At 43.0% G+C, this 14,638-nt stretch overlaps 1 protein-coding gene across 3 annotated transcripts in view; it reads left to right on the forward strand.

Annotated features, from left to right (window-relative positions):
* The first annotated feature begins 349 nt into the window (after positions 1 to 349).
* MCPH1 (microcephalin 1) overlaps positions 350 to 14,638 on the forward strand; it is a 249,402-nt gene continuing 235,113 nt past the window's right edge. Inside the window, exons 1-3 of one of the 3 annotated variants that reach the window (XM_025886038.2) lie at positions 350 to 1,304; positions 2,254 to 2,345; positions 9,766 to 9,884. In XM_025886038.2, the coding sequence (XP_025741823.2) occupies positions 1,265 to 1,304; positions 2,254 to 2,345; positions 9,766 to 9,884 (251 nt within the window). In that variant the 5' untranslated portion in view covers positions 350 to 1,264. Of the gene's footprint in view, positions 1,305 to 1,637; positions 1,827 to 2,253; positions 2,346 to 9,765; positions 9,885 to 10,451; positions 10,589 to 14,638 lie in introns of those variants that run through there. The other 2 variants (XM_073902261.1, XM_025886040.2) reach the window with 2 other exon arrangements.

Raw genomic sequence — 14,638 nt, forward strand, 5'->3', positions numbered from 1 at the left:
GGCTAGGCTAGCGGCTCCCCGCAGGACTCGGGTGCGCAGCCCCGGGGCGGGGCCTGCAGGCGTGGGCGGGGCTCCGCGGGCGGGAGGTTTGAATCCCCCGGAGGGTGAGCGGCGCTGCTGCAGGGCTGTCTACCAACGCGGATCTCTCGAGTTCCCGCCCCGGCTCGCCCGCTCCCGCCCGGGTTCGCCCGCTCCCGCCCGGATTCGTCCGCTCCGGGATTTGCGGGCGGCAAAGCTCGAGTGGGACGGCCACAGCCGTAGTCTCGGGTCTAGGGTTCCCCGCCCTCCCCAGCCGGGATCTGAGGTCTGGCGTCTCCGCAGCCCCAGGCAGAGTCGATGCCCGGGCTCCCCATAGCGGAGTGTGAGACCCAACTTCCCCGGCCCTTGCGGGATCTGAGATGCGGGGTCGCCCCCCCCGACAGCATCTGAGGTTCAGGGTCCCCACGGCCCCCCGCCCCCCTGCAGTATCTGACGTCTAGGGTCCTCTCCGCGGAGTCTGAGACCCAGCTTCCCCCACCCCCCGGTCCCGCTGCGGGATCTGAGGTCCGGAGTTTCCACAGTCCCCCGCGGGGGTCTGAAACCCAGCTCTCGCCTGTCCCACGGCGGGGATCTGCGGTCCGGGGTCCCCCATTCCTCCCTGCGGGATCCGAGGACCGGGGTGTCCGGCGGCGCCCGCCTTCCCGCAGGCGCTCTCGGGGACGCGGAAGTGGAGTGGCCTGGCCCTCCGAGCGGTAATTCCGCGCGCTGACCACAGGGCCGCGCACGGGGCCCCGGCGCTCGCGGGGTGAGGCTGACCGCGCGGCGGAGATTCGGAGCGGTTACTTTCCCAGTCCCGCAAGCGCTGCGAACTACGACTGTGCTCCTTCTCCGTCCGCAGTTCCCGGGTGGGCCAAGTGAGGCTCCGGGAAGCTTCCAAGTGTCCTTACGGAGACAGAAGGGTTTGACTAGGTTTCTTTGGGACACTGGGCCTCGTGATTCCCAAGGGCACAGAAAGACTCGCGGAGGAGAACGCTGACCAGCAGCGTTAGTCCGGCGGCGAACCCGAGACTGGGCAGTGGAAAAGCCCCTCTGTCGCCTTTAACGCAAGCGGAGGCCTTAACATTTTTTCCCCACCCTCCTTGGGCTGTTTAGAAAACGTGGATGAGCGGATTTCCGTAGAGCCGGAGGGGAGGGGCGCGCGTCAGCCCTGCGCATGCTCAGTCTCTCCCAATTCTAGCTCGCCTTGTTTGGCGCGGTGCGGCGGGTGCGCATCCTACGGTCTCTCATGGCGGCTCCCGGGACGCCAGGGCGGCAGGTCTTGAAAGGTGAGGGGACTTCCTGCACCCTGGGAGTTGAGTCGGCGGCAGCGGGCGGGCACGAGGGCGTGCGCACACGTCTCGGCGGGCGCGTGGACTGGGCTCGCGAGGCGCGTGGGGAGGGGAGCCTGGCCTTTCCGGAAGTCAGCCCGGGCCCGTGAGGAGGGAGGCAGTACCTGAGTGCGGGGCTGTCACGGTGCCTGTGGGGTGTGGAGGGCTGTCCCCGAGTCCAGTCCCGTCCCCGTCCCTGTGGGGTGTGGAGGGGCTGTCACGGTGCCTGTGGGGAGCGGGGGGCTGTCCCCGAGTCCAGTCCAGTCCCCGTCCCTGGGGGGTGTCCCTGTGGGGAGCGGGGGGCTGTCCGGAGTCCGGTACCGTCACTGCCTCTGTGGGGTGCCCCTGAGGGTGTGGGGGATTGTGTGTCCCTGGTACAGGAAGTTGAGTGGCTGTATGGTCCTTTGCACAAAACGCATTCTTCACTAGAAAAGTCAAGCCTAGTCTACGAATTTGGGAAGAGCATCCAGTGTTAAGAAGGTAAGCCTTGGGGGCGCCTGGGTGGCTCAGTTGGTTAAGCGACAGCCTTCGGCTCAGGTCATGATCCTGGAGTCCCGGGATCGAGTCCCGCATCGGGCTCCCTGCTCAGCGGGGAGTCTGCTTCTCCCTCTGAACCTCTTCCCTCTCGTGCTCTCTATTTCTCATTCTCTCTCTCAAATAAATAAATAAAATCTTTAAAAAAAAAAAAAGAAGGTAAGCCTTGGGGTGTGTATGAATAAAGTTGTTCTTTGTTTGGAGTTTTAAGAACCCTAATTGCACTAATGCTATTTTGAATAGGCTTTTCATAGAAGCAGCTTTGAATTGACTTTTTCATACAAATAGAATGACATAAACATCTATTGAACTTCTTGGGGAGCGATGCTGGAATTTCACATTTATTTCACGCTAACGTCTTGCTTATTTTCAGATGTAGTGGCATACGTTGAAGTCTGGTCAGTGAAGGGAACAGAAAATTACTCAAAGACGTTTACAGACCAGCTCCTGGATATGGGGGCGAAGGTAAGAGATTGGTTTTACCACTGCTACAGATGGCAGTCCTCTGATACCTAATGAGGAATGCTTGTGTTCTCTTATTTTGGGAGTTACCAAGTAGAACAGGAGGGATGAAGGACAAAGACGGCGGTGGGTAAGCAGTGTGGTGGCCGAGGGGTGAACCATGATGTGAAAAAGTTTAAAACAGTTGGTCTTTTTTGTTTTTAAGATTTTATTTTATTTATTTGACAGAGAGAGACACAGCGAGAGAGGGAACAGGAGCAGGGGGAGCAGGGGAGGGAGAAGCAGGCTTCCCGCTGAGCAAGGAGCCCGATGCGGGGCTGGATCCCAGGACCCTGGGATCATGACCTGAGCCGAAGGCAGACGCTCAACGACTGAGCCCCCCAGGCGCCCCGAGAACAGTTGGTCTTGTGGTTGGTGTGGGAAGACTAGCCTAGAAACATGGGATTCTGCCCCTGGTTAATTGGATGCAGGATGCTGTTGACCAAAGTGAGAAATACAGGCAAAGGGTAAGGTTTTTAAGGGAAACATTGTGATTTGGGGCATATTGAAAATACCTGACAGACACTGGGGTATACAGATCTGGAATTTGAGGAAGTCAAGGCTATAGATAATATTGTAGGGGGTCAGGACCCTGTGGGTCAGGTGAGACCGCTGGTGTGGGATCGGCTCAGGCTGTTAGAATGAAAGGGGCTGAAGGGGGAGCCTGTTTAGTGTTTGGAGGGCCGCTGAGGGGAGCGGGGGACCCAGGGACAGAGGAAACGCCAGGAGATTCTGGGAAACTAAGTCTGGAAGTCAGAAAGACAGAATCTTAAAGCAATGCAGAATCTTCAGACAAGTTGAGACTGGCAAGTGTACTTTAGGTTTGAAACCTCTAAGGTTATTATTGAGTGTCGCACAAGTGAAGTGGGTGAAAGGATTGGACGTTAGCCCAGGAATGAATGAGGTGCGTCCGAGGAATGGAGACGGTGAAGACAGGCGGCTCTCGGAGGGACTTGAACTGTGAACAAAGTGTATTCGTTTGAGCGGGTGTCGGGGGTTTGGGGGAGGATGACATAGGCTGGGTGAAGGGAGAGATTAGTATGGTGAGAAGATCGGCGAAGGCCGGGCCGGAGTTCAGGGCGAGGGGAGAGAGGCCCCCAGGTGGTAAAACAGAAGGAGACGTTCAGCCAGGGGCAGAGAGGGTGCTCCTAAATCTTGTCTGGCTCTTGCTAGCCCCTGCCCTGGTGGACAGAACAGACTGCAGACTGGAGTGGAGAGTGTTGAGCATGTGGGGTGGGGCGCCCTGGTGAACCTGAGAAGACCCCTTCTTTTCTGATCTGTTGGAAGGTGGGAACCAGAGCGTATTTCCTCATTTTGATGCCTGCTACCTACTTGGGCTAAAAGACAAGGTACAGTGGCTGAGAAAAAGGCCATGGAGTATGGGAGCTGACAGAATGGCGTTTAAGACCATTGTATCTTAGTATTAAGATCTTTGATCTGTTGGATCTTTTTGCTTTTCACCTTTTATTGAGCAGATTTTCAAATAGAAAAGTGGAACATACAGACCCAAGTAATTGTTAACATCTTAACATACCTGCTTCGTCTTCATCTCTTCTGTACAGTATATTTACAGGTGTGTGTGTGTTTTTTCTAAACTATTTGAAAGGGAGTCACAGATAAAATTTGCCCTTAAATTGGCTCAGTGTGTAACCTCTAAGAACAAGGAATTTCCCTGTATAATAAAAAGACCATTACCACATCTGAGAAGATTAACAATGGTTCCTAACGGATTCGACCACTGCAGAAAACTATTTGTATTTCTGCCAGTGGATGAGAGCCTGACTTGTTTGTACTTGGTTTTGTCTTTATGAAATCTCAGCCCTTTGGTGCATTTCTGGTGGTATATCATCATGGTTTGAAATTGTATTTTCCTGCATGTTTTCATGTATTTATTTTGAGGAGCCTGTTCAAGACTCCAGCTTGTATTTCCACTGGGTTTTTCCTTGTCTTGATTTGTAAGCATTCCCTCTATTTTTCGGTTGACCCCATTGTTCGCCATATGAATTGCAAGATTTTCTAATTCTGTGGCTTGTCTTTTCATCTTTATGGTATCTTTTGGTGATAATTGGAATATGGTTTATTTCTTTATGGTGAGCTTTGTGTTCTTTTTTTTTTTTTTTAAAGATTATTTATTTATTTGACAGAGAGAGACACAGCAAGAGAGGGAACACAAGCAGGGTGAGTGGGAGAGGGAGAAGCAGGCCTCCCGCGGAGCAGGGAGCCCGATGCGGGGCTCCATCCCAGGGTCCTGGGATCACTTAACGACTTAGCTTAATGACTGAGCCACCGAGGCGCCCCAGTGTGTGTTCTGTTTTAAAAACAAAACAAACTGTGCCTTTACCAAGATTACGAAGATTTCTCCTCTGTTATTTTCTGGAAGCTTTATCATTTTGCCTTTCACATCTAGATTTACTGTATATCTGGAATTGATTTTTATATATGGTGTGAAATAGTTTCTTTTTTTTCCATGTGAATATTCTTTTATCTTAGCACTATTTATTGAAAAGACCATCCTTTAACCAGTCTCTGAAGTAATTAATGCCTTTGCTTGTCATTGGTCAGGTAACTGTGTGTTTCATTATCCGCATTATCTGTTCTCATGACAGACCACAGTCATAATTGTTCTTTATAATGAATCTTCGTAAGTCTTCCTGTCTTTCCTTCAAGGTGTCCTGGCTGTTCTTTGCCTTTTGCATTTCCGAATATATTTTAGAATCAGTTTGTCAGCTTTTAAAAATTTTGAATGGGATTGGATTGATAAAAATAGATCCATATGGAGAGAACTGATGTTTTTAGAAAATTGAATCTTCCAACCTGTAAACTTATATGCCTTTATTGATTTTGGTTTCTTTAATTTCTTTCAGTAATGTTTTATAATTTTCTCTGGTCATTTTTCATGCTATCATAAATGGTATCTTTTAAATTCCTTTTTCTAACTGTTACTGGTATATAGAAATAATTTTTGCATATCTACTTTGTGTCCAGAAGACTTAGCAAACTCATTTATGGAATATGGCATCTTGGGGACTTAAAAAAAATGTACACAACTGAATATTATGTGCACAGGACAGTTACTCTATTTTCTAATCCTAAGCCTTTCTATTTCTTTTTTTCTGGACATACTGCACTGGTGAGGGCCTGTGTTGAATAGAGCACACTTACCAGGCACCTTTGTGTGGTTCCGCTTCTCAAGGGAAAGCTTTTGGCATTTTCGCCTAATGCAATTTTTTTGTTTTGTTTTTATTTTTTTTATTTTTTATTTTTTATTTTTTTAAAAGATTTTATTTATTTATTTAAGAGAGAGAATGAGAGATAGAGAGGACGAGAGGGAAGAGGGTCAGAGGGAGAAGCAGACTCCCTGCCGAGCAGGGAGCCCGATATGGGACTCGATTACAGGACTCCAGGGTCATGACCCGAGCCGAAGGCAGTCGCTTAACCAACTGAGCCACCCAGGCGCCCTGTTTTGTTTTTAAATTGGAATGTAGTTGGCATACAATATTGTATTAGTTTCAGGTTTATAAAATAGTGATTCCACATTTATGTACATTATGAAATGATCACCAGGATAAGTCTAGTTCTCGTCTGTCACCAAAGTTGTAATATCCTTGATTATATTCCCTCTGGTGTACTTTTCATCTCTGACTTAAAACTGGAAGTTTGTACCTTTTCTAATCTTCATATATTTTACCCATCACCCCGTCCCGTCTGGTACCCACCAGTTCTCTATTTATGAGTCCATTTTGTTTTTTAGATTACATGTATAAGTGATATCATGTGCCTAATGCATTTTTTTTTTTTACCAGCTTTCAGATCCTAATTTGCTAAGAGTTTTCTTCATGAATTAACTTTTTAATGTCATCAATTGTGTTTTCTGCATATAATTGAGATGATCATAAAGTTTTTCTCTTTTACTTTGTTAACAGTGAATATTTATTTTAACGTTAAACAGCTTTGCAGTCCTGGAATAAGCTCAGGTGGTGGGAATGCATTATTCTTTTTATGTATTTGTTGATAACAGTTTGCCAGTAAGGGGTGATACAGGCTAGTCATTTTCCGTTCCTGTAGTGCTGTTATGCGGTTTAGTTCTAAAGATAGGCTGGTTTTGTAATACAAGTTGCAGAATTGTGACTCTTTCTCTTTTATATTCTCAGTTTGTATAGGATTGGTATTATTTCTCTCATAAATATTTGGTATAATTTGCTGATGAAGCCAACTGGTCCTTGAGTTTTCTTTGTAGATTTTTTAAAAACTTTTTTGTTACAGTTTTTCATCTGTTTGAAAATTATAGGATATGCATGTTTTCTATTCTTATAAGTGCTTTTAGAAAGTTGGTATTTTTGGTTTTTTAAGAAATGTATTCATTTCATCTAAATTTTCAAATTTATTGGGTCAAAGCTATTCATATTTTCCTGTTTGATTTTTTAATGTCTTCACAGTCTATGAGATGATCCCTTCATACTGATATTGGTTATTTGTATCTTTTCTCTTATGGTTATTTGTGCCTTTTATTTTCCTTATAACGTTTACTTGGGTTTTATTGACTTTATTAGTTTTTCCAAAGAACCAACTTTTGGTGTTCTTGATCCTCCTTTTCTTTTTTATTAATTCTGGCCTCATTTTTATAATCCTCTAACTCAGTCTTTGGTTTTAAATAGCTGTTCTTTTTCCCGCTTTTCAAGTTGAGCGCATTGACATTTAACCTTACTTTTTGTACGTGCATTTGTTTTAACTTTGTTAAATTCATATTTAAGTGGAACACAGGGTGCTGAATGGTGAACAGCAGTTACACAATAGACTATAGAGAAATTGAAACAGAAGTTTATTACAGGTTTTGGAGGAGTTGCATGATGCCACATGGGAAGGTCAGGGCAGAGTACAGCCAGAGAGAATGAGAGGACCTGAGGCATCTGTCTTTATTAGGGTCCATGGATGGAATGCTTTCAGTTTCCTAGTCTAGGGCTGGATTAATCAATTCAAACCAAAGAATGAGGTTTTGGTAGCTCCAGAACCTTATCTAAGGGGCACACGATGGGAAGGACCTTGAAGGCAGAGGAGATGGTTGCTCAAGGGCCATTGGGGAACTGACATTTGCTTGTGACTCTGGGGGCTTTTATCTAGGGTATGTGTTTGTATGAGGGGTTGGTGTTGGTTTAAGACTCCTGCAGAATGCTTGGCCAAAAAAATGGGTGCCAAGACAGCAGTACTTAGCTGGAGTAGCTTAGCTAAACTCTCGACAGCTTTTTAGGTTATACATTTCTCCCTAAGCTGGATTTTAGCTGCATTCCCCAAGGCTTTGTTGGGTAGATTGCAATATCTAGGTCTACTTTTACTTTTTATTTTATCTAGTGGTTTATGTTCTTGTCTCATCTATAGATTAGCTTGATGTTTTGTTTGTTGTTGTTTTTCTTTCTAGTTGAGTATTATGTGTATTTAAAATTGTTTGGAATTAATTTGAGACCTAGAATTATATTCTCTTTCTTCAGAAGAGATTCACATTTGCTTCAGTCATGTTTTTAGTGCTCATAATCCAGGATTATCTTAATCCAGTTGCGGGACTGAAGATGATTTAAAACTGGACTGCAGACCTGTGAGTGCCACTATGATTATGGTTTATTCTTACTCCTGGATCTGCCCTTCGGGTGTCCATACAAGATACGAGGGTTTTGCCAGACTCCCTTCTCCCATTCTGAGGCTGGCAGTCCAAGTTTTGCCCCTCTTGTCCTCAGTGGCATTTAGAAGTGCTACCCATTGTTTGCTAAATTTGACAAAAGCCCTAGGGAAAAAATGACCCTGAATGTTAGACTCCTCTGTCTGGTTGTGTCAGTCTGTACCTAGAGTCTTGGCTCAGTAATAACCCCTCACTACCTCAGTAGTTCTTCAGGGTCTTCTGGTAGGTAGGTAGGTAGATAGACAAAGAGATATATATGTATATTTTATCAAAGCAATACATACATGTTGCTTAAAAGGGCAAATGTGCAGTGCCATGAGGTTCATAGTACAAACAAGGAGAAACCAGCAATCCTTTGTTCTATATTTCTCATTCTGTTTTTCTAAGGCAGCCTTTTTCAGATCTGTTTTACCTGTTTCTTTTGGTGTTTACCTTTTTATTGCCAAACACCGTACATAAATTACTTACATAATTTAATAAAATTAAATATTGTTAAAAGAATGATGTATTGGACCATTTCCACTTCTGGAAAGATTACATATAAAAGGTAAAGTTTTTGACACCATGAGTTTGAACATGTCTTTATTATACCTTTCTTTACCTTTGATTGATATTTTAGCTGATTGTAAAATGCCAAGGGTATATTATTTTTCCTTGAAGGAACTTCTCCATTGTTTTCTGACTTCCAGATTGCTGATGACATTGTCATGTCTCACTGTTGAGTGCGATTTATCCCCACCTTCACTTCCTTACTCTCTCTTTTAATGTCAAATCTTTCTCTACTCCAGCTCTACGGAAATTTCGCGATGATATACTTAAAATGGTTCTGTTTTCATTCTCATGCCGGGCCTTTGTGGGGGGGTCCTTTTGATCTAGAACACATGCTCTTTAACTTGAGAAGTTTTTCTTGAATTATTTCTTTTCCATTTTCTCTATTCCTGTATTTCTTCAACTATTATTACTTAGCTCTTGGTTCCCCTGGTCTTAGCTGATGTTCATATCTTATATCTCCTATTGCATCCATCTCCTTGTCTTTCTGTTGTCTTGTCCTACAGGGAGAATTTCTCAACTTTATTATTGTCCAGCATTTCTATAGACTTTTTTTTTTTTACTTATGTCATCATATTTTTAATTTCCAAGAGCTCTTTAGTTCTCTGATCCTTTAAAAAAAAAACAAAAAACCTCCCCATCTTAGATATCTTTCATGAACATAGTGTCTTCTGAAGATTAAATGAATGTTATTTTCTTCCAAATACATTAAATGTTTTTAATTTTAATTGCATAAGTATTCCCTGTATTGTCTGTTTCCTGTGAATTTTATTTTATGTCTGATGTAGAAGGTTGTCTTAAATTAATTGGCTTAGCTCCCATTGTCTCCTCTACTAAAAATGCATTGCCGGCTCCTGTCCACATTCCCTCTCCTTTTTATCCTCGTAGAGCTCTAACTCTCTACGTCACATTTTTTGAGAGGGAGCAGAGATAAACACATGTATAACACACCATCCTAACTGGAGCAGATAGGTTTTCTAAGTGGCATTATCCATTTGCTAGCATAGTTCTCTGGGACAGATTATGAGAAATGGACTTGCTGGGGTAGGGGTTTTAGATATTTTCCTTTTGTCAAATACTGAATAAAGTATCCTTTTTAATCAATTTTACTTATGAAATTGTTCAGAAATGATAATTTACATTTTGTTTTCTGCCTTTTGTCTACAGGTTTCAAAAACTTTTAATAAACAAGTGACTCATGTTGTATTCAAGGATGGATACCAGAGCACTTGGGACAAAGCACAGAATAGAGGTGTGAAGCTCGTTTCAGTGCTCTGGGTCGAAAAGTAAGTGTTTTTTTTTTTTTTTTTTCTTTAAGTATCTAGTATTGGTTGAGTGTGGAGATATTTCTCATACATCACAGACCAGATAAAATGTGATTTTGTCTTTTCTCTACCTCTTATTTGGGCAAGTCATTTAATGTCCTCAGGCCTTGGTTTTAGCAGCTGAAGATGGACCTGGTATAATCCTTAACCCTGCCTAGAGGAAAGATAACTGCACAGGCCCTGAGACATGTATGCTTGGTGTATTCAGGAAAGCACAAGGAGATGAATGTGATGAAGCAGATAATATCTACTCGGCTGCCACAGCTAAAGTACCGCAGGCAAGGTGGCTTAAACAACAGACATTGATTTCTCCCAGTTCTGGAGTCCAGAAGTCTGCCATCAAAGTGTTGGCAGGGTTGGTTCTTCTGAGGCCTGTCTCCTTGGCTGACAGATGGCTGTCCTTTCTGTGTCTTCATCTGGTCTCTGTGTGTGTTGGTGTCCTAATCTCCTCTTCTTGTAAGGACACCAGTTGTATTGGTTGAGGGTCCACCCTAATGGTCTCATTTAACCCTAATTATCTCTTTTCAGGCCAGATTGACAAATATAGTTGACACTTGAAAAAAAAAGGATTTGAACTGTGGAGGTCCACTTATATATGGATTGTTTTTCAATAAGAACATTGGAAAATTTTTTGGAGATTTGTGACAGTTTGGAAAAACTTACAGGTAAACTGCACAACCTTGAAATACTGAAAAAATTAACAAGAAATATTTTTAAGAATAAGGTATATAATACATAAAACATTACAAAATATGTGTTAATTGCTTGTTATCTGTAAGGCTTCTGGTCAGCAGTAGGCTATGAGTTGTTAAGTTTTGGGGGAGTCAAAAGTTACATGTGGATTTTTGATTGCACAATGGGGGGGCTCCCCTAGAGCCCACATTGTTCAAGAGTGAACTCTACGGTCACATTCCTACTTGGGATTAAGACTTCATGTGAATATTGTGGGGGATATAATTGAGCCCATAACTGGTGTGGTCAAGGGGAAACGGAGGAGATTGAGGCCAGAGACGGGTAGTGGGGAATCAGATGACGTAGGGCCTTGTGCAATGTGATTCAGAAGAGATGTATGTGGGAAAAGGGGCAAAGGAAGAGGCAGGAGAGTGGTGGAGGCTGCTGAATGATCCAGCCTAGAGATGTTGCTTGCACTAGGGTGGCGGTAACGTGGTCATGAAGAAAGGTCAGATTCAGGATGTATTTTTGAAGGTAGTGCCAGACTAGATCTCCTGAAGATTTGAATATGAGTTTGTAGAGAAGGAGAAAAATCAAGAATGACTGTCAAGTGTTGGCCTGAGGAACCAGAAAGATGGGTTTGCCATTTTCCAAGATTGGGAAGGCTTTAGAAGGACCAGGTTTGGAAGGAAGATTATGAGTTCTGTTTGGATGTGCTGAATTTGGGGTATTTATTAAGCACCCATGTGGAGGTGTCAGGTAGGCATTTGGACATATGAGTGATGAGCTCCTTGGAGAGATTGAAGATAAACATGTGGGAGTCTTCCTTATACAGATGTTATTTTAAGCTGTAAATCTGGATGTGACCTCTTGGTAAGTATAGATAGGGAAAGGAGGTGGTTCCAAGGTTGAGCACTCTAGTGTTGGGTGTTGAGGGGGAAACCAGTGAGGATGGGATTCTAGAAGTCAGGTGAAGAAAGCCTTCAAAGGAGGGGATAATGATAAGCTGTAGCAAACAGGTTGAATAAAGGCAGGTCTAGGAGGTTACCCCTGGAATTAGCAAGATGGTGTCTCTGGGATCTCGACTGGCAGTTTTAGCAGATTAGTGGGAGCAAGACTTGTTCAAGTAGAAGTTGGGAAATAGTGCATGGAGACTACTCCAGTGGGGAACAGAGAGCTGGGACAGTACCTGGAGGGGGGTGTGGAGTGGAAAAGGTTGTTTAAGATGGGAGAAATGACAGCATCTCTGTATGCTGACAGAACTGATCCAGTAGAGGGAAATTTTGCTAATGCAGGGGCAAGAGGAAACATTTACTCATGCTAGTGAGTTATTAAGGGGGATGAGGGAATAGACTCTTAACACACAAGCCGATGGGTTATATAGGTTAATCTTATGTATCCTATAGTTTATATAGGATGGGTTATATGGGATCAAGGATAGGAGGGAATGCAGAGTATAAGGGACAGTTGCTGCTAAGTGAGTAGATGTGGCTTCAGGTCTTAGGGAAATTGTTTCCTGATGCCGCTTTCTCAGTGAGAGGAAACGAGGTTGTGACCTGAGAATGAGAGGCTTTGGAGGTTTGAAGAGAACACAAACGTATGAAGTAATTGTCTAGAAACTTGAGAGAGTGGGTGGATCAGAACGGGACTAACGGTTCACTTGAGGATGGTGATAAGTTGAACATGAGGCCCCAAGTAACAGGACAGTTGTTTATCCAGCAACCCACAAGCAAGAAGGAGGTGGAGTGTTGGATTTACCCTGGGTTGGATTTTTCCAGGCATCCACCATAAAGGCGGTTGGAATGATATGGGAGGCAGGGATAATGATGGACCGTGGACTCCAAGCTTGACTGGGAATGGGGGTTTATGAAGGGAGCAAAGGATGGAGGAAATGTTGTTTGATGAACAGACCATAAATCTTAGTTGGACTGAGGAATTGTTGGGGATTTACAAGAGGTTGTGTTTGGGAGGACAGGGGTGTGATGCTTGAAATGTAGATCATGGAGAGCATGCTGAGAAAATGGATACTGTGGTAGCTACTCTTCACAGGACCCCTGTCCTTCCAGTTAACCTGGAAGTAGTTCTTGGTTCGAAAGTAACAAGTACATACGAGGTGCTCCAGAGAAACTAGAACAAATATGACAGACACAGCACCTCAAAGAATTTATAACTTAGTGGAGGGGGCAAATAAAATGCCATGGTGGAATGGTCAGGACCATAGTGACCACAACTCCAGGAGTCTCTCCTATATTGTGCAACATTGCCGTGGAGAAAGTTACTTAAAAAAGTCAAAGTTCCTCACATAGGGTTGAATGGCCATGCCTTGTTACTAAGTTTTTTTTTTTAATTAATGGACTTTATTCTTTTAAAGATTTATTTGAGAGCGAGAGAGTGAGAGCGAGCGTGGGCATGCACACACGGGGAGGGAGAAGGAAAGAGAGAATCCTCAAGCACACTCCTCACGGAGCTCAGAGCCCAATGCAGGGCTCCATCTCATGACTCTTGAGATCATGACCTGAGCCAAAACCAAGAGATGCTTATCTGACTGAGCCACCCAGGCGCCCTGGACTTCATTCTTTTTTTTTCTTTTTAAAGGTTTTTGGACTTTATTCTTTTAGAGCAATTTCATACATCATTATCAGGGTCTATGCCTCTATATTGCTTTGCTGCTTTCATATGAATTTACTCTAGGTGTCTAAAACATACCATTCTCCAGAGGTATTTATCCTATGTGTCTTTAGCTCAAGACAGTCCTAAAGTGGCCACTATCAGATTTCCTGCCTTCTATAGTCAGATAAGGGAACAGAGCAGGAGCAAGACCAGAAGGAGTTCTAATTATTATAAGATAGAAATGGGTGTGTTTTCTGTAAGAATGTAGAAAGAGATTTAAACCTTTGATTACTATGTATGGATGTATGTAGTATGTTATGACTTTAAGTTTTAAGTAAATTAAGAGAAAAAAATAGTGTCTCATATTTATCTATGTTTACTATTTCTGTTACTCTTAATTCTTAAAGATCTGAGTTTCCTCTGGTATTATCCTTTCAAAGTGAATAATTACATTTAGATTTCTTTTGTTTTTTTTAAATTAAGATAATATTCACATATCATAAAACTCAGCCTTTTAGAGTACATTTCAATAGTTTTTAATCTGTTAGTAGAGATTTGTAACCATCACTACTATCTAATTTAACATTTTCATCACTCCAAAAAGAAGTTCTGTAGCCATTAGCAGTCACTGCGCCTGAGAACCACAAATCTACTTTTGGTATCTCTGAATTTGCCTATTCTGAATATTTCACATAAATGAAGTCCTACAGTATGTGGCCTTTTATATTGGGCTTTTTTCACTTAGACTGTTGGTTTGAAGGTTCCTTCATGTTGTAGCTTTTATCAGTCCTTCATCTGAGTGGGTGAATAATACTCCCTTGTATGGATATACCACATTTTGTTTATCTGTTGATCAGTTGATGGACATTCCAGTGGTTTTTTTTTTTTTGGCTATCATGAGTAATACTGCTCTGAACATCTGTGTACAAGTTTTTGTGTGACTATTTCTAATTCTCTTGGATATATATGTGTGTGTGTGTGTGTGTGTGTGTGTGTGTGTGTGTATATATATATATATATATATATATATATGTAAGGAATTGCTGAGTCATGTAAAGTAAATATATAGTTCACCTTTGAACAAGGTGTGGGCTGTGCTGCTGACTCTTAACGCTTTTGAAAATTCACATGTGACTTGACTCTCCCAGAATTTAGCTACTAATAGCCTACTGTTGGCTGGAAGCCTTACCAATATCATAAACAATTAACACACATTTTGTATGTTATGTGTATTATATGCTATATTTTTACAACAAAGTAAACTAGAGCAAAGAACTGTTATTTAGAAAATCATAAGGAAAAGAAAATAAAGTGAGTTCTGTACTATAAAAACACCGAGTATAAGTGTACCCATGCAGTTCAAACCCGTGTTGTTCAAGGCTCAGCTGTATACGTGTAAGGGTGGAATTGCTGTCATATGGAAACTATATGTT

The sequence above is a fragment of the Callorhinus ursinus genome, unplaced genomic scaffold, assembly GCF_003265705.2.
Source record: "Callorhinus ursinus isolate GAN/ISIS: 27379988/994484 unplaced genomic scaffold, GSC_fseal_2.0 scaffold17, whole genome shotgun sequence".
NCBI lineage: Eukaryota > Metazoa > Chordata > Mammalia > Carnivora > Otariidae > Callorhinus > Callorhinus ursinus.